The sequence below is a fragment of the Suricata suricatta genome, chromosome X, assembly GCF_006229205.1.
Source record: "Suricata suricatta isolate VVHF042 chromosome X, meerkat_22Aug2017_6uvM2_HiC, whole genome shotgun sequence".
In the NCBI taxonomy this organism is placed as follows: Eukaryota; Metazoa; Chordata; class Mammalia; order Carnivora; family Herpestidae; genus Suricata; species Suricata suricatta.
Window position 1 is genome coordinate 1073638 of NC_043717.1, and position 19298 is coordinate 1092935.

Here is a 19298-nt window from a genome sequence, read left to right on the forward strand (position 1 = left end):
TATTATTTTATCTTTCAATGTGCTTTATTTTATTTTGTGCTTTATGTTGCTGTATTATTTTAGTTTATTTTACTTTATTTTACTTGGGCGTTCCATTCTGGGGGCCTTTAGTTTGTGTCTTGTTTTCATGAGAGGTCAGGAACGCATCCCTTCTGTTCTGACCTCGGCCACCCTGGTGTTCGGAAAGCCGTTTGGAGGTGGGGGAGGCAGCTTCCGGAGCTGAATTCCTCCCCGGGGCCTCGGGGTCAATGACGCGTTTCCCTTGCAGACGATTTAGACTTCAGTTTGGAAGACGCCGTCGGTGGGGGAGGAAGCAGTAAGTACCCTTCGTAAGTCTCCCGTCCGGCCGCCTTTGCTTCCGAGCGGCCCCTGGGGTCTCGGAAGCAAGAATGAGCTCTTGCCTCCAACGCGTTGGGAATAGGGTGTCGTTGTTTGGTGTTGCCTTTGGGTTTCTGGTTTGCACTTGGAGGCGCTGCTTGCATTTTTAACGTGAGCGTTCTGTCTCGGGGATGACGTAAGGTCAGTCATGTGACCCGTGAAGCCGCTCGCAAACGGCCCCGCCTTGCTTGTGGCCGCCGTATTGAAAGGCCCCGTAGGGCTTGGTGGACGGGTCCGCACGCATTTTGGGTTCTTTTCTTTCTTTTGTGTGTGTGTTTTGTGTTTTGTGTTTATTCTGACCACAACGTGCTCGTAAATGCAATCCTTTTGTTTTACCACCAGATGACCCAGGCCCACCCAAGCCCCCCAAACCGAAGCCTAACCCAGACCCCAAGCAGCCTGAATCTGCTGGTAAGACTCTCTCCCCGTCAGGGCTGCGGGGCGTTTCTCACCCAGGGCAGTGGGCGTCCCTCCAGCGAGACGGGCTGATTTCAGGGTGGGTGGGCTTCACGTGGGCGCTCCGGGCAGGGTCCCTCCAGGGCTCCGGGAGCGGGAAACGGTTGTCGAAAAGAAGTTTCGGGCTTGCATTTTTGACTTCTGGGTTGCTGGGTTTTACCTCCAGGTGTTGAATGGACCCTTTCAAAAATGCACTGTAAGACTTCAAATCTGCAGAATGGGTTTGGAGAAAAGTATCAGCTGGTGTTTTCCGTCTAGAGAAGCCCCTGTGGTTTTTTTAAAAGTATTTTTGCTTCTTTCTGACACATCCCAGTGCACTTGGAGTAATCTGATCAGCTCCTGTTGTGTGAATTGAGTGACTGTTGAGACCTCAGATTCTTAGTGGGTTTCTGGCTTTAGATTTGTTTATTAATTAACAAATTATGTAAAATTTACATAATATATATATTTAATTTTACATTTTATTTTATTTTGCTTTATTTTATATTTTTTATTTCATTTTACTGTGTATTTTATTTTTCATCGTATTTAGCTTTGTCTTATTTTGTATTTTGTTTTATATTTTTTTTTCGTTTTACTTTATTTTATATTTTATTTTGTTTATTTTCTGTATTTCTTTTTATTTGCATTTTATTTTATTTTGGTTTATTTTAGTATATTTTATTTTATTTTACTTTATTTTATATTTCATTTTATTTTGCTTATTTTACTGTACTCATTTTGTATTTTATTTTCCTTTATTTTGAGCTTTATTTTGCTGTATTTCCTTTTATTTGCATTTATTTTATTTTGCTTTATTTTATGTTGTTTTATTTCATTTTACTGTGTTTTATTTTTTATCGTATTTTGCTTTATTTTATTTTGTATTTTTATATTTTGTTTTACTGCATTTTATTTTTTTATATTTCCTTTATTTTATATTTTATTTTGTTTATTTTACTGTATTTCTTTTTATTTGCATTTTATTTTATTTTGCTTTATTTTAGTATATTTTATTTTATTTTGCTTATTTTACTGTATTTCATTTTATTTTGTATTTTTTTCCTTTTTAATTTTTATTTTATATTTTATTTTACTTTATTTTATTTTGTGCTTTGTTTTATTTTATTGTATTTTATTTTATATTTTACTTTGATTTACACTTTATTCTGATTTCTTTTACTGAATTTAATTTTATATTATATCTTTATTTTGCTCTATTGTACTGTATTTTATCTTTTATTTTGCTTTACCTTATTTTCTGCTTTATTTTGCTGTACTTTATTTTATTTTACCTTATTTTACTGTACTTTGTTTTACTTCATGTTTGTTTAATTTTTAACCCAATACAAGTATAAATATTCTCCATGTTGTACCACCATCAACATTTTGGTAGGTGTGCTTCCCCAGGATTTTACATATGAATTAATTTTTTAAAGTTAATTTATTTATTTTGAGAGAGAGAAAGAGAGAGAGAGAGAGAACCCCAGGCAGGTCCATGCTGTCAGCTCAGAGTCCGGCTCAGGGCTCAACCTCACAAGCCACGGGATCATGACCAGACCTAAAATGAGGAGTCGGACGCTCACCATCCTCAGCCCCGCAGGCGCCTCCACACACTTAAATTTAAATGAACAGAATTCTAAGTATAAATGTCAGTCTTGTGTTCGTCCTCTCTGAACCTTATTTTGTGCTTATTACTATTTCATTAATGTTTCATGCCATGTGGTCATTTTTACCGTCTGACTTTTAATGGCATTCCTACTGTGGTCACTAATCCTTAATGCCAAAAACACTGCGTTTCTGTGGATCCTGGAGAATTACGAGTCTTAGAGCAAACTTCAGACAATTTCATCCCTTTTCCTCTCTACTCCTTAGATTGTGGGCGAAAACTCTTTAGGTCGCTGTGCTATGGCGTTTGATGCTTCTTAAAATCATACCCCTTTACCGCCGTCTAGCGGTGCGTGCCAGTGTGCATGCCTTCTGTGCACCGTCTCCGAGACGAATCACTGTCACCCAAAAACGCGTGGCAGACGTATGGTGTGAAAGGCTACATGGCTGGAATCTCACATCTTTGCTTCTGAAATGAAAAATAAATTCCGGGTGTCTGTTGGCCACTGGCGGTTTTTCTTTCGTGCGTCGGCTGCTAGCGTCTCTGGGCGGTATTGTGATTTGGGGTGGGCAGCGTTTCCTTGAGGATGGAGAAGCTCACTTAATCACTTCCAGATATTTTCACTCATTTATTAGGAGAACATTTCTGCGTGTATTTTCACCATTGGGTATTTTTAACAGTGTTTTTCTTGGCAAGTGAGACTGTGTGTGTGTGTGTGTGTGTGTGTGTGTGTGTGTGTGTGTGTGTGTTTCCCTGTCCTATCTTTATGGCTTGGATGGCTTCCCTGCTTTGTGGCTATTTGTTTTTTCCTCTTCACTTCAGAATCATTAAGCCATTGTCCCCCATCCCTCTCGGGAGAAATAAAATTCTCCTTTGATTTTCATTTGAATTGTTTCCAACGAAAAATTAATTTGGAGAGTGAAGACCATTTGCAAAATTGACCTTTTTGCTTTGGGCTCCGTTTTCTGTACTTTTTTCCCCCCTCAGTATTATTCCCATAAATGTATTTTTAAATTGCTTTCCCCTGTTTTTATTTGTTTCTGTGGACACATTTAGGCCCGTTATTTTTGGACTCATTTCTGTAATGAATTTTCTACATCATTCCTCACTAGCCACGTAATGACGAATCTTTATTACCTGCTAATAATTTTGCCTTACTCTTTAGCTTTTATGAAAAGACTGTCATCACTTGCAAATGATTTCTTAATCATATAGGTATATATTTGCTACTTTTATCTTTGTATTTTCAGTTTCCTTTCTCTTGTATTTCAGTCTATTTGCCTTGGCTAGAAAACCCAGGACATACGGACTTTTAATCAGGGCCACGTGCCTGCCAGTGCACGTGGTCAAATTTTTTTTCCTTTTAACACATGAGTATGACACTGTGTACTGAAGGATGTCCTTGGCTTTGTGGAAGAAACTGTACTTTGTCGTGATAGGTTTCATGGAACTGATGCATTCCACTGAATGTGTATCAGCTAGCTATTGCTACGTAACAAACTATCCCCGAACGCAGTGTCCCTTAAAATTTTTTAAATCGTTCTGTTTCATGGCAGATCTCGGTATGTGGTCAGTGGGTGGGTCTTCTGGGGTTGGTTTGTCTGGTGACCTCAGCTGGCATGCCTGGGTCCACCCTGCCACTCGTTTCTGTGAGCCCCTCTCCATGGACAACACTGTCAACCCCAATGGAAGCTACTTTAAAATATTGACTTGGCTTCCATTTTGCCAACTTACCGTTGTCCAAACTCAGTCACGTGGCTGAGCCCAGAGTCAGGACGTGAGCAAAACATGCCCCCCCCCCGTCATGGAGAGAGTGAAAACTTAGGGCCATTAGTAAGATGCCTTTGGGACCCTGTCATTTATGTTTGTCCAGAAGATTGGTCTATGCTTTCCATTCCTTTTGGTATATTTTTCAGGCTCGGTAGCTGAGGTTTTGGGAAGACTAACTTTAGAAGTTTAAAATAGAATTGGGAATTAAATCGTAATTGCGTACTTGAGACATTTCTTCCATAAAGCAGAATCCCTTTTGCGTTCCCCCTGCCGCTGCTCTGCTTTGGGTCCTCATGGTGATTTCTTTCATTCCAAGATGTCAAGACCGCTGTGACGGTCCCAGGATGGCGCATGACACTGTGTCTTTCTCTCCTAGGTGGCTTTTCGGATTCCGATCTCCTGGACGGAACTTCCAATGCAGGTAAAATGACAGCTGCTTCTCTCTCGTCCCTTTTGCTCACTGTTGTGTACAGTCATGGTGGAATCTAAGGACTCAGCTCTCTGTGAAATCAGTCAGCTGCTGGGAGACTTCTTCCAGAACTCCGCCATTTGCAGAGACATCAAAGGTGTGGACGGTGAGACGTGCCCCATGGACCCTGGTCCCCAGGAACTGTGTGAACAGTTCAGGCAACCGTGCACTACGTTATATACAGAGATGCCACAGTCACCTGTTTTCTTGGACGCGGTTTGGTGTCCCAATGACACAGATTGTTTAAAGAACCGTAGAAACGAAAGCCCTGAAGGTGAAGTCAGGTGTCCTGTTCTCAACCTGACAACTAGAAAAGCACATTTTTCCACCTCTCTGTTTTTTTTTTAATTTTTAAAATTTACTTAGTCTCTGAGAGAGAAAGCGAGAGCAGTGGAGGGTCAGAGAGAGAGGGAGACACAGAATCCCAAGCAGCTCCAGGCTCTGAGCGGTCAGCGCAGAGCCCAGCGCGGGGTTCGAACCCACGAACTGCGAGATCATGACCTGAGCGCAAGTTGGATGCTCCAATGACTGAACCAGCCCTCTGCCTGTCTCTTTAAAATCTTCGGTTGGACTAGGGTCCAACACAGTTGTTAAATATAATGCATATTCCATAAATAAGCACAAACACTAGTATGAAGTAGAGAGAGTAACATATGTGTTTACAGGAAGTAGAACATGTTTATACGTGTTGGTTATATTTACACGTACGTGGTCCTAATGTTCACTTACTTACCGTTGACCGTAGAACAACACAGGTTCCGTCTCGGCGGGTCCACTCACACGTGCATTGATTTCAATAAATACAGCCCGGTCCTGCAAGCGTCCTTTCTCTGGGCGACCGTTTTCTTAATTGCGGTGTCTTTCCTCTTGCTCACCTTGCTGTAAGAACACGGTGCGTAACGCATAGAACGCAGAATGTAGGCGTTCTCGACGGTGCTCGCCGTCGCTCAGCCTTCCCGTCCACAGTAGGCTCTTCGTACGGAGGTTTCTGGGAAACCAAAAATTGTACGCGGGTTTTCTTGTCTTCTTAATTTTATGCACCCATTGTGAGAGAGAGAGACTCCCAAGCAGGCCCTGTGCTGTCAGCGCAGAGCCGAACTTGGAGCTCAGTCTCAGGAAACATAAGATCATGACCTGAGCCGAAAGCCAGGGTTGGACACTGAACCGACTGAGCCGCCCAGGAGACCCTGTACGTGGATTTTGAACCGTACAGGGATTGACTGGTCTAATCCCCTGGGGTTGTTCAAGGGTCACCTGGTCATTTCCAGGGAGCCCACAGGAAGATCTTTACAGCCACAGGCCGGGTCTCAGTGGGCTGCAAAGCCCTGGCTGGGGTTCCTGCTGAGCCCAGTGACAGGGGTCAGAATCCCTGAGGCCACTGGGCGTCACTGTGTCTCCCAGAGGCCACCGTGGGAGGGGTGGCTGGAGTCCGGAGCTGAGCAGGGGTGTCAGGTCCATGGGGGCGATTCAGAAGGTACCTTTAGGCAAGCAGGGACAGCCCCACTGAACAACGGGAAAGGACGGGTCATTTCTCAGTTCCCTTCCCGCCTCGAGGTCCCAGGAGTGGTTCCTTGGAGTGAGTCTCTCTCTACCAAAAGTCTGCCTTGTTTCTCCCTTGTAGGCGGCGGCGGTGGCGGCGGTGGAGGCGGCGGCCAGAGGCCCGATGGGGAGGAGCAGGGTATGTACACCTTGTCTCTGGCGCCTTGACATGATTCTCTGTGCCGGTGAGGAAACGTGGAAGGCGGTGCTCAAGGCCACCCCTTAGCGCTGGATCAAAGCTCCGTGTTGGGGTGTGCCGCACACGGCCCGAGCGCTGAGTTCGAAGAGCCGGTGGACGCTCCTTTGGAGACTCCACAGTGTGGTACCGGCAGGAATGCCCGTGTGCGAGGGCTGCAGACCATGGGGTCCCCTCCGCTCTGCAGAGTGTAGACGTCTACAGGTTGGCTGGTGCCCATCCTCGTGGGTGTGGCCCCCTGCCTCAGGCTGTAGGTTCAGTGGTGACTTCTCTGAGAACGCCCGTGCAGACACACCCACGAGGAATGTCTTCCCCGCTCTGTGGGCACCACTCAGCCCGGTCAGGCAGACAGCGCTAACCACTGCACCATTGTGCCTTGACTCACGAAGCCGGGCGTCTGGGGCACCCATCTTGGTACCAAATGGGTAGCTGTCGACGTGGTGCAGAACCAGGTGCTTTGGGAGTTACTGAGTGTGCACGGGAACAGGGAACAGAGTCCTGGTCATCCAGATGGATGTCACAGAGGGTCTCAGCGGCTTTGGTTTTCGGAAAATTTATGAAGACCGTGATGCCACACGGTCTCTGACTGGTCCCAGAGGGGCACCAGGCATGGTGGGCGTCTGGCCTCACCCGAGACTTGCCACGTTGAACTGTTGGGACCCCCGCTCTGGCCTTAGGGATGGGGAGGACTCAGGCTGTGTGTCTACTGGAAGCCACTTACTACCTCCAAAACGGCGCACGTAGTCCAACAAATTCGGTTTCCAGACGGGAGCTTCGGGGAGCAGTTTGGTTGGACCTTCGTGCCCTACAAGTTGACTGGAGGTGGGGGTTGGGCAGGGGCGAGGCGTGCGCTTTCCTCCATGGTCACCGTGTGGTCACAGGGTCCCCAGTGACGGTGCCCTTCTGCCTCTTCCCACAGCTGACTCCCCCGGGGTCATCCCTGGCATCATCGGGGCGGTCGTGATGGCCGTGGCTGGGGCGATTTCTAGCTTTATTGCCTACCAGAAGAAAAAACTCTGCTTCAAGGAAAACGGTAAGGTTCCGCAGCTGCTTCCGTTTTTGTGTGTCTGACTCACTGGAAATCTGCGCTTTCTTAAAACTAAACGACGTCTGGTTGGCATGAGACACGTGTGAGGCGGCGGATCGTTCTGGAACTCGTTGCAAGCCTGCGATCAGACTTTGTCGCTTCTGTGCCAGTGCTGCCCGTGTGGACTTGTAAATTTTGCAAATCTCTAACCACCGTGCTCTTTGGGGGTTTTCCGCCTGTGAAACAGGGAGATGATTGTCTGCACCCCACAGGGCCTTTGTGAGGAGGCATAAGGTTGTGTGTGAAAGTCTTGACGGGCTGGTTGAAGACATGGTAGGACTTAGAAACGTTTGTTCGGCATTACTTAGAATCGCTGACACAGACTCTATGTATATATACCCTCTTCTTGCCGCGAAGGGGAAGGGTGCCTGATCATGTCTGTCTACCACATGTGACGGGGTGCCTTCCATCAGGGCTGTTCGGGAAACTGTGTTGGGTTGCCTGAATGTTAAACATCCAGGATGCCCAAATGGAGAGATGGCCAAGGTCAAGGAGATGCCCAGGTAGATAGATGGCCAAGGTCAAGGACACGCCCAAGTGGACAGGTGCCCAAGATCAAGGACATACCCAGTAGATAGATGGCCAAGGTCAAGGGCGTGCCTAAGTGGACAGATGGCCAAGATCAAGGACACGCCCAAATGGTGAGATGGCCAAGGTCAAGGACGTGCCCAGGTGGACAGATGGCCAAGGTCAAGGACACGCCCAAGTGGACAGATGGCCAAGGTCAAGGACACGCCCAGTAGATAGATGGCTAAGGTCAAGGACATACCCAGTAGATAGTTGGCCAAGGTCAAGGACACACCTAAATGGATGGATGGCCAAGGTCAAAGACGTGCCCAAGTGGCCAAGGTCAAGGATGTGCCTGAATGGATTGATGGCCAAATCAACAATATGCCCCAAGGGACACATGGCCACGGAAGTATGCTTGAAAGTTGTGTGATGAGGAAGAAAGGAGAGAGGGAAAGCCAACAGCAGAGAGGCCAAATGGGTGGGGATTCGGGGGCCATGAGTCCGTGTTTCCATTTCAACTTCACTTCTGCCCCAGTCTGTGAAGATGCTCAGCCAGGAGCGGAGGAAGGCACGCCCGCTAGGGAAGAATGAATGAAAAGTGCAGGCACAACCATTTTCTGAAAAACTGTAGGTGGTCTTCAAATCCAAACCGGGTTTCCAAATCCCGTCAGATTCTGGTGTCCCAAAGCATTTCTGTCACCTTGTGTGGCTGTTGGAGTGCCACTCGACCTCCATATGCCAAAGCACAGGGATGTGGGCTACTACCCAAGAATGTTCATGGACTTGATGTTGTCCAGTATTTGGAATGGGATCAGGACCTTGGGAAACTACGTGTTCTCCATCCTTCCGCACCCCATGCCTGGGTCTTGGAACATTCTGGTCATTGCAGGGCATGAAAATCTAAATCTCCCCAGGTCAAAATAGTTGAATTTACAATTTTCAAAAGTAAACGTACCGTTTCCTAAAGAATGGGCTGCAGGAAGTCCGCATATCAGCGTGTGCTAGTGAAGAGCTAGCTAAATTCGTTTCCCAAGAAGGTCGTCCGGTGTTGCAGTCCGCATGAGCCACATTAGTCTTGGTGGTGACTGCACAACTTTGATTTGCTTTCTGGTTTTTATGGTGTTCGTGATCTTAGCTGATGTAGATGCACAAAGAAAAAGGCAAAAAAAAAAAAAAGCAAAGAAAAGAGGCAAAGTGTAAGGGAAGGCAGCTGGTGGTTCTGATTTTGTCTGTGGCCATAAAATGCCCCGTGTCATGGCAAAGAAAATTAGGTGTTATTTTTCTATAAACTGCGAAATGTTAACGCAGACGAGTTTCTTTTCTGAGTCTGAATAGACATTCTGGTGTTTTAACCCGTGTTATGGGATGGACTTCTGTTTGGTCTCAGTGATGCGTTTTTATGAACAGATAGAATTGAAACGGTGGATAGAGGCATCGGGCCCGCAAGACCCTGGACGTTTCGGGGGTCTGTGCAAGGCCGTTACGGGTTTTCTTAATGGGAGGGCTGCTTAAAGAAGGGCGTACCCAGATGTCACTGTGGGTTTGGACATTTCACAAGGGTGTGGCCACAGTGTGACCCAGTGGTTGAAGAAGCAGCTTGGTTTGTGGCTGTTGATAGGAAGTGTGACTTTCCAGGACTTTGTCATTGCATTGGATTTTCTCGTGTCTCTTGAATCTGCATGAAGGTCAGTCCTGACCACGTGGGTGCAAACTGAGGTGTTCCCTCGATGTGGGCGTGCGTTGATCACATACGAGCAGTCTTGATACCAATTTAGTTAAACCTTTTTTTTAACATTTATTTATTTTTGAGTGAGAGAGAGATGGAGCGTGAACGGAGGAGGAACAGAGAGAGAGAGACACACACACAGAATCGGGAACAGACTCCAGGCTCTGAGCTGTCAGCACAGAGCCCGACACGGGGCTCAGACTCACAAACCGTGAGATCATGACCTGAGCTGAAGTCGGATGCTCAACCAACGGAGCCCCCCAGGCGCCCCGATATCGATTTATTTAAGTTCCTTTTGAGTGTCACGTTCTGCGCTGATGCCCAGAAAACTATCCACGGCCGATGGAATTTGGTCGATCTGTTCTTTGGTCGTGGAGATTTGGACGTGCTCCTAAGAGTGCCATGTGGTTTTCCTCCAAACGGTGCGTGCTGGCGTGTTAGAGGCGTTCCAGGATGTGGGCTCGTGGTCGATGTGCGTCTCTCTGCTTCGCTGTGCTGGTCTGAACAGCGACCCGCGCGGAGTGTGAGCTTTGCATGCACAGTGCTGTCTTCCGCATACGTGCCGGCTGATTCTCGTTGCTCGTGGACACTTCCTTCCGCCTGGTGTTTCCGTGATCCCGCCTCAGTAGCAGATGCGTGAGGCATGGCTGGAGCGAGCGCCGGGTGTCCCTCCCTTGTCTCTGCCTCCTCCCTGCCCCTCCCCCCTCTCCTCCTGGAGTGTGGCTTTGTCTCAGATTCGAGCATCCCGTCGCTCTCTGCTGTGTGAGCATCGCTGGGGAAGAGAAGTCGGCAGCCTGTGCTCTAGTTCCCAGCCCAACAGCGTCCGTCCATGTTTTGCTCTTTGTTTTTCCTTTTTCTCCGTGTCGTTTCAGATGAGCCAGGGATGTAGGCAGGAGCGGGAAACCCGGCGCGGGCTCGAAGACGGTCCCGTGCGGTCAGTGCTTGTGTGTGAGACGCGGGACCCGGCGCTTTCCCGTGACCGTGTGCTTGCAGCCAGACTCTTTGCTCCCTTCCGCGTGCTGGGAAGCTCGTACTGTTACTTATTCCGTTCTGCTGACGCGTAGGTGGGAGCGTGAGGGGTGGGCTGAAATGCACCCTCCGGGCGCCGGCCGCCAGGTTCCTGTTGTGAGTGACTCGGGCTGGCCGGCCCGTCCGTGTTCCGCCTCTCTGTGCGTCTTGTAACCTCTGACTTTGCACCTTCCGGGGTTTCTGCTGCATCGTCCCCTCTGGGTCCGACGACGTGGTTTCCAGCTGTGTCTGTGACCAGTGTCTGTGAAATGGGTGAATGTCCCCCTTCCCCGGGGCAGGAGGGGATAGGAAAAAACCATCGTACTGAGGGACAGCGTGACAATGTCGGGATGTTAGGATCTCCGCGTCAGTCCGGAAGGACGGGAACTGGCCGACGTGCCTGTTTCCGTGAACGTGAGGTGGTTCTTGCGTTGGCCACGTGTCCACACCTCCTTTCCTTTGGCGTCAACTCAGGGTTCTGTTTCTGACCTCGGTTTCCTATTTCCGACTTGGGCCGAGATGCGGCGGAGCGTTGGTCCCGGGGCTGAGACTCTGGCAGGTTTTGGGTCAGCAGGGCGGCCCGTGAGGACGGACCTGGGTCCGTCGCAGCCCGTCTCGTGGGTCCGGTCAGCCCCCCACGAGCTCATCAGCGGCCACGTCTGCAGGTTTCTGGCTTCTTATATATGAGGCTTGTTTCTCCGTTTGCACAGGGCAAGGGACGGTCTGAGTGGAGCGTCCGTGTGGCCCCAAGAAGGAGGTCCTCCGTGCTGGGCCGTGCTCCCCAGAGCCGCCCCGGGGCGGGGTCTGGGTTCTAGAAACAGTCCCGGGCGTGGCCGCCAAAGCTGCGCTTCCTCTAATGGCTTCGACGGCGACAGGCAGCCCCTCCGATTCTGGAGGTGACGGCGGCCGCATGGATCCCCGGGGAATCGCGTTGGCAGCCGGCAGGACCCGGGAGGTGACACAGCCGCATCTGAATCCCACCCAGCAGCACCGAAGGGGCCACATTTCTGCTGCAACCCTCACCCACCCAGTGCGTGCGGGTTTTAGGGAGCAGGATGCACCCCCTGCTCCCAGAGAGGACACAGCTGCCTCTGCCACGCGGCGTCCAGCCCGCGGCCCCTCCGGCAGTGCCTTCAGACCATCTGCCAAGCCCGCGTCCTGGCAGGAGCTGAAGTCTCCCTCCTCCGAGTCTGGGTGTTCCCTGCACGCGGCCGGACGTGCGGCCCGGGGCCACCAGCCTGGCGGTTCTGCTCCGACACGGGTCGGCCTCTGGTGCCGGGGACGCATGGCATGGGGTTCTGGCACATGCACCCCCAGCGTGAGCGGTCCGTGTGTGGCCCGGTGTGTCCCCTCAGGCCCCCGTGAACAAATAAATGCTTTTTGCCTGCAAAGCTGTGATGTGTGTGGAATTCTGTTGGTTTGGGCTGGATATTTCCGGTGGGTTCCGGAGGGTTCCGGGGGGTTCCAGAGGGTTCCAGAGGGTTCTGGGGGTTCCAGGTGGGGGGCATATTGTGAGCCTGGCCGTGTTGGCTTCGAAGCGTAGAAATAGAAATTTGTAAAGTCACAAAAATGACGGAGAAGACGCAGACCTCTGAGGTGGGGGAGGGGATGGGACGTGGGGGCTGACTCATCTTTCATGAGCGTCTTTTCTGCTTCTTTTCAGCCGACCAAGGTGACCCCAGCACCAAACACCAGCAGAGCTCGGACCAACCCGGTGAGCCACCAGCCGCTGGCCTCTCTGGGTCCTGTCCCGTCCCCGTCCCCCGACTCTGCCCGGCCTCCCCTGGTCCTGGGGAGCCTTGCATGGTGTCCTTTACGCCCCTGTGGCTTCCCCGACGTTGGATCAGGGGACAGAGTGTAAACTGGGCGGGGCTGCAGGCTTCAGATCACACCCGCTTTCGTCTGAGACGGTGTTTACATATCGATTATGATGCTTTTCCCGGTGCCTCCCTCCCTCCCCGTTAATTCAAAGCCGGGACGTCAGCCCGCGATGGGCAGCGGGGGTCAGAGTTCTTCTGACACACGAGTGTGGGTAACAGTGCCTTGTGCAGAATTCTCCAAACCTGGTGCAGAAACAGGTCAAGGGGACTTTTTAAAAAATGTTTAAATATTTAGTTTTGAGAGAGAGAGAGCATGAGCGGGGAGGGTCAGAGACAGAGGGAGTCACAGACTCTGAAGCAGGCTCCAGGCCCTGAGCTGTCAGCACAGAGCCCGACGCGGGGCTCGAACCCACAAACCGTGAGACCATGACCTGAGCCGAAGTTGGACACTTAACCGACTGAGCCACCCAGGCACCATACACTGGTAAAGCATGAAAGAACGGGCAACAGGAATCTTAGCTAAGTCATTTTCTAAAATCATAAAAACCACCAAGCCTGGTTAAGAAAATGATGCATTGTGAAATTAGGTGGATCAGAGATGGTCTGCGGCGTCTCAGAGAAGTTGCCGGTGGAAAATGCTTTCTTGGGGCGCCTGGGTGGCTCAGTCGGTTAAGCGTCCGACTTCGGCTCAGGTCATGATCTCACGGTCCGTGAGTTCGAGCCCCGTGTCGGGCTCTGTGCTGACAGCTCAGAGCCTGGAGCTGCTTCGGATTCTGTGTCTCCCTCTCTCTCTGCCTCTCCTCTACTCTCTCTCTCTCTCTCTCTCTGTCTCAAAAACAAAATTTTTTTTTAATATTTAAAAAATTAAAAAAAAATGCCTTCTCATGTTTCTAGTCTTTTCTGCAAGGTTTTTTTTTGTAGCTTTCTTTGTTTTTTTGCTAGAGTTGATTGTAGCATAAACTTGGTTGAAATTTGTATTTCAAGCACATCAGGATCGGTCTTTGCTGTTGACGGTGTGTTTCAGGGGTGTGTATAGTGTATAGACACAGAGGCACCTGCTTCGGAGGGATCAAGAAGCAGATAGGCACGGATAAGCCAAGACTGCCTTGCAAACTCTTTTTTTTCTGTCTCGTTCTCTCTTTGCAGCTCAGCACTCCCTTCTGGAGAAATAGACGCTCTGCAGTGTGGAAAGCAGCCCCGGTGCTCCCAGCAGGAGTCCAGCGCACCCTTGCTGAGTCTTCCCCACACACCTGTGCCCCAGGGCAGAGCCGGCCCGACGTGGGCACCCAGCCCCACCCTGCCCACGCCTCAGCTCACACGGACCCTCTGTCTTGTTCAGCTTGACCTGTGTGTTTGCCTGTTGGCGCCGCGCTGGGGAGATGAGGCTGACTAGCACCACATGTGCGTTCAGGGGACTTGACCACGCAGCTCCCCCGGGACCGCTAGAGGGTTCCCCGCCATGTGTGAAAACCCCAAAGTCCATCACTAAGTCGTTTAATCCCGACCCCACTGAAGTCCCCCCTTTCCCTGTCCCACCAGGAGCTCCAGCCGGTTTGCAAGTTACATGTGGTCAAAATTTACTTTACTTGGTAGAATATTTTTCCAGATCAGGCTAATAAAGAAATAAGGAACCAAGTACTTTTTACTTAACTGTATGGCCACGGGGTGACTCGTGAAGGCTGCGGAAAGTAGTGCCAAGGACCACGTGGTCCTTTTCCTGGGATCTGGGAGACAAATGATCAACCCAGGGGTAGCCCTGCAGTTTCTCTCCCTGTTTCCCTCCACTGGTCTTGGTACATGAGGCACAACGTCTTCTCAGCATCCAGATACTCCCCTGCATGAGATATTCCTTTGTATTCAGATACTTCCCTGCATTGAGATAGTCCTCTGCATTCAGATACTCCCCTGCATGGAGATAGTCCTATGTATTCAGATACTCCCCTGCATCCAGATAGTCCCCTCCATCAGATACTCCCCTGCATGGAGATAGTCCTCTGCATGGAGATAGTCCTATGTATTCAGATACTCCCCTGCATCCAGATAGTCCCCTCCATCAGATACTCCCCGCATACAGATACTCCCCTGTATCCCAATACTCACCCATAGTGCATACTTCAGATACTGCCCTGCATGAGATACTTCTCTGTATTCAGATACTCCCTTGTATCCAGATAGTCCCTTGCATTCACATACTCCCTTGTGTCCAGATACTCCCCTACATTAGATACTTTGTATTCAGATACTCCTCTGCATCAGATATTCCCCTCCATCAGGTACTGTGCTACATCCAGATACTCCCCTCAGTTAGATACTCCTCTGTATCTCCCATAGTAGATGCCTCCTATTCAGATACTCCCCTGCAGCATCCAGATACTCCCCAGCATCAGATAACTCCCGTGAATCTTCCATGTGTGTGTTTGTTTGTTTGTGGTGGGAATTTGTTAACTGTAACATCTTTAAAAATGTTTTAACTGCTTTGATGTGAAAGCTTCCTTTGACCTTGGGGTAGGACTGCTTTGTGACCACCGAGATGTCCTGACCAATTTTCTAACAGCTTGAAATGACTGGAGAGCTCATTCTTCCTCGAGATAAACAATGACTTTCCTGCATCGAGAAACCCTCCCCGCATGTAGGCTGTGTACGCCCTGGAAAGGTGTTGGTGTGCATGCGTTTATGTACCTCCCAGAGGGGCAACATCGAGACTGTTGGATTAATCTCCTCAAGTGCAGAAGTTCTGATGTTCTGGGGATGGACGGCATGGTCTGGCTGTTTTCCTCTAACTGTCCTGTCTCTGGCAGTATGATGACTTTTCGGTTCATGGAATGGTAAAAAAAAAATGATTGAGACCCTGGTGATTTATCAGATTCACTCATTAATTCATTCGACAAACACCTGTTAGATGCTCCTTTGCCCTGCCCCGTACTCGATGGCTCCGGCAGGTGCAGAAGTGAACACGGCAGTGTGGATTTCAGAGGACCTAACACAAGCATCTCAAGTGTCAGGTGGACCAGTTGTCCGGGGCTGAGGGCTGGGCTACCCACTATGGCTGGGTCCCGTGCTACCGAGCACACACACAGAGGGACCCACCTTCTTCCCAAACGAGCCTTACAGTAATAAAAACTGCATAAAATATTTTTGTAACTCTGTGAATAACATTGCTGTTTTTAGAAGCATTGCAATCCTATGAGCATAAACGTCTCCTTAAAGAGCAGAATGGACCGTGGGTATTTTTTAAAAAGGTATGTGAAGCCATGAGTCATTCATAAATAAACGTGTACGTGAACAAGATGTTAACGAGGCTTGTTTTCTTTATGGAAGGTGGGTGCTCGTCTTTGTGGATTCAAGTTCACACCTGATGCACTTCCTGTCAAGGTCACACGGACATAAAAAGAAATACCTGTGGTCAGTTTTCTTAGACAGAAGGGCGTAGGTATGTGAAATTGTTTATGGGGACTGCCTAACTCTCTTCCATATGGGTTGTGCAAGTTCATGATATTCTCAGTGATGTCTCAGACATCCTCCAACAACCCTACTGGCTTTAAGGTCTTTGCGAAACTTTGTTCAGAACGTGGTATCCAATCAATGGTTTTAGTTTCCACATCTCTTAACACAGGTGAGGTTGGGAATGTGTGTCTAGAAAATTCATTTCTTCTCCATTTCTGGCGAACCATTTGAATATGCCCATTGCACGATTTTATATGTTATTGTTCCTGTTGTTGATCTGTGGGAACTCTTTACATATTAAAGGTACTGCTGTTTTGGCTGTGAAGTAGGTAGGAATTAAGTCTTTATTGTTTATTTTTAACATTGAACTGTGATGTGATGTTTTCTCCACTCATTTTGATTAACTTTATGCAGTGAAATCCATGAATGGTTTCTGGACCTGCTGTTTTACTTAGAAAAACATCAACCGTATTGACTCTTTTTTTTTTTTTTTTAATCCTCAAGGCGCCTGGTTGGCTTAGTCAGTGGAGCATGTGATTCTTGATCTCAGGGTTCTGAGTTGGAGCCCCATGATTTGTGTAAAGATTACTTAAAAATAAATTTTCGGGGTGCCTGGGTGGCTTAGTCAGTTGGGCGACCAGGTCATGATCTCTTGGTTCGTAGTTTGAGCCCCACGTAGGGCTCTGTGCTGACAGCTCAGAGCATGGAGCCTGCTTTGGATTCTGTGTCTCTCTCTTTGTCCATGCTCAGTCTCTCCCAAAAATAAATATTTAAAAAATTAAAAATAAAGCCTCTAAAAAACCGCATCATATTTCCTTGTAACACTTTTATGGGGTATTTTTCTACATTGAAATATTTGGTCCCCTAAAAGGCATGTCTGGAATCATCCCTATACATGTAAAACCCTGTCAGCATGTTCCGGACTCAGTATTAAGTACCTCTTTGGGGCCTGGGGGATAATCACACGGGTTTCTGGTTTAGTCTCGCCGCACGTGATGAAGTCAGTGGGACCCCGTGGACTCTCGGATACGCTCTGATGTAACCCGCCCTACGGTTCTTCCTGTGTCTTAACTCAGTGTCGGCCTTGCTTTTTTCCCTTTGGGGTTATTCTGCCGATATTCCTGAGCGACATTGCTCCGACTTCAAACGCCTCCACGTAGGGGCACCCGGGGAGCTTGGTCGGCATTGGAAAACTCAGGAAAAATGGGATGGTTTTCCAAGGAAGACATAGAAATAGATCTTTTTTTTTTTTTTTTAAATCTCTGTTTCTCAAATACAGAAAGCAATTACCATGGACACACACACACACACACACACACCCCATGCCTGGGCAACTCCAGCCAAACCTGTTTCTCAGAACGTGAAGAAAGCCGAGCAGATACTGGGCTGGCTCACAGTCCCGTCGATGTGGGGTAGATAGGAACACGATAGGGCTGGCGGACGGCCACTAGTGGGTCCTCGGGCCGTCAGATGAGCCCGTGAGTTTCCTTGAGCCCCAGGGACTGTGCGGGACGGGTGGTCCCAACAGGAACAATGGCCACCTCCTTGGGGAGCTGGAGTGCCTCTGAGAGCTTCCTGATGAGGGGGCCATTCATCCCTGGGGTTCCCTTAGTGGTGAGGAACCTTCACTCCTGCCAGAGTTGAGGGAGTGGGTGCAGTAAGAAACGCATATTTGGAGTCCGTATATATGGTGACGCGCTGTCCCTTGGAGAGCTGGAAAGCCCTGGATCAGGCTAGAATCAGGTAAGAGCTAGAATCCGCCTTTTGGGAGCGAGGGCACCTCGGTGATATCTGTTAAAGTTATCCCCGCATAGGCTGCCCGTCGGCAGCCCTCAGGTCCAAGTACAGAATTGCCATCAACGAAAAGGAGAGACCACGGGGGAGTGAGGGCTTCCGCCGGTTGGGGCAGGGGGGTGTGGAGAGGGCTGGGAGATGGGAGAGTAGGAGAGTGGCTGGATTCAGTGTGGGGGAAGGCAACGGGGTGATGTGGGGGCTTTCGATAGAGAAGGTGGAACAGTTCAACCCGAGAAGGACCGAGGCGGGCCAGGGGTTTACGGCCCAAGAGTGCAGAGAGGCGATGGAAGGAGCACAGCGCTAGACAGTCTGAGCGCCTCCTCCGTGAGTTCGGCGGCTGCCGCCAGAGGGCGGAGGCCAGGCTGCCCTCTCGGACTGTGGGGTCTAGTTGTTTGGAAAGACACGCGACAGCGCGGGAGATGGGACCTAGTGGCTGAGCCCGGAGACCCGGAGACACCCCTGTGCGTTCATCCTGAAATAGGTGGACAGGACCAGAGGGCTTGGGGAGAGAGGGTGGGGGCCATGGCTAAGGTGTCTCGGAGTTTGGAGAAATGCTGTCTGACCAACGCAGGGGACGTGAGTGGCCCGGTGGGGGTTCCTCTGGCAGCTTGCTACAGAGGTTTGGCCAACGTGGCAACGTGGGGGGCCCAGTGCCGGAAGAACCCTACGGGCCCCAGAAACGAAAGGATCTGAACAGCGGTTTGGAGGGGGAGGGGTTGGAGATTTCGCAAACGTTGAAAGTGATCCAATCACAGTTAGATACTTAAGATGTCTAGGTGTCTAGGGGCTAGGTGACTTTAACCTCACCTTGGATGGTGCCTCGGCCAGGTCTTATTAAAAGGGCGGGGTTCGTTAACAGAATCTTGAAAAACAAGTTAAACTTGAGGTCACAACGTTCGTTATCGAGTTAGATTCTAAGGGTCTTTCTAGAGCCCGGTTGCTCAACCTTTAATTATTTACCAGAATGGGAGGGGGCGAGCGAAACAATGGTTGGTATTTAAGGTCCAGTTTGACCCGAGGGAATAGGGTCTTCCAGTAGGGCGGCGAGGGGGAAGTGACAGAGTTTCCAGAGGGTCGGAGGGAGGTGACGGACAGGTTTCAGCCTCTGGAGTAGGGGGTTGATGAGTTCCGGCCAAGAGGACTTGGCTTGTGGAGCCCGTGGAACAGAGGGGTGAGAGCAAAGACCCCAGAAGGCCTGAATATATAGAACCTCAGGCCATCCAGCCATCCTTCGACAGAAATTGTCCAGATCCGTTCACGCTTGAAAGGTGAAGGTCCCCTCAGGCAGCCATTGAGATTGGTTATCTAACTCCTATTGGGGCCAGACCGCAGTGGAAAGTAAGATGAGGCATTTACGTTTGAGATCTGGGGACTATCGAGCAGGCAGAAATGGGCGCGGAGACCTCCCCGAGGTGTTTTTGGATCGAATCCAGAGCGGGTTGTTCCCATGGTCTAAGTCCTGGGCCCGTGGAGGCCAAGAACAGGCATCCCTAAGTTTGAGACTCTGGCTTCA

General features: G+C 49.6%; 1 protein-coding gene across 3 annotated transcripts in view; it reads left to right on the plus strand.

Moving 5' to 3' along the window:
* The window catches only part of CD99 (CD99 molecule (Xg blood group)), a 21176-nt gene extending 5341 nt beyond the window's left edge, over positions 1-15835 (plus strand). The window contains exons 4-10 of one of the 3 annotated variants that reach the window (XM_029929727.1): positions 269-316; positions 721-789; positions 4569-4613; positions 6283-6339; positions 7316-7429; positions 12391-12441; positions 13694-15835. In XM_029929727.1, the coding sequence (XP_029785587.1) occupies positions 269-316; positions 721-789; positions 4569-4613; positions 6283-6339; positions 7316-7429; positions 12391-12441; positions 13694-13719 (410 nt within the window). In that variant the 3' untranslated portion in view covers positions 13720-15835. Of the gene's footprint in view, positions 1-268; positions 317-720; positions 790-4568; positions 4614-6282; positions 6340-7315; positions 7430-10591; positions 10654-11437; positions 12119-12390; positions 12442-13693 lie in introns of those variants that run through there. The other 2 variants (XM_029929729.1, XM_029929728.1) reach the window with 2 other exon arrangements.
* Positions 15836-19298: the final 3463 nt, after the last annotated feature.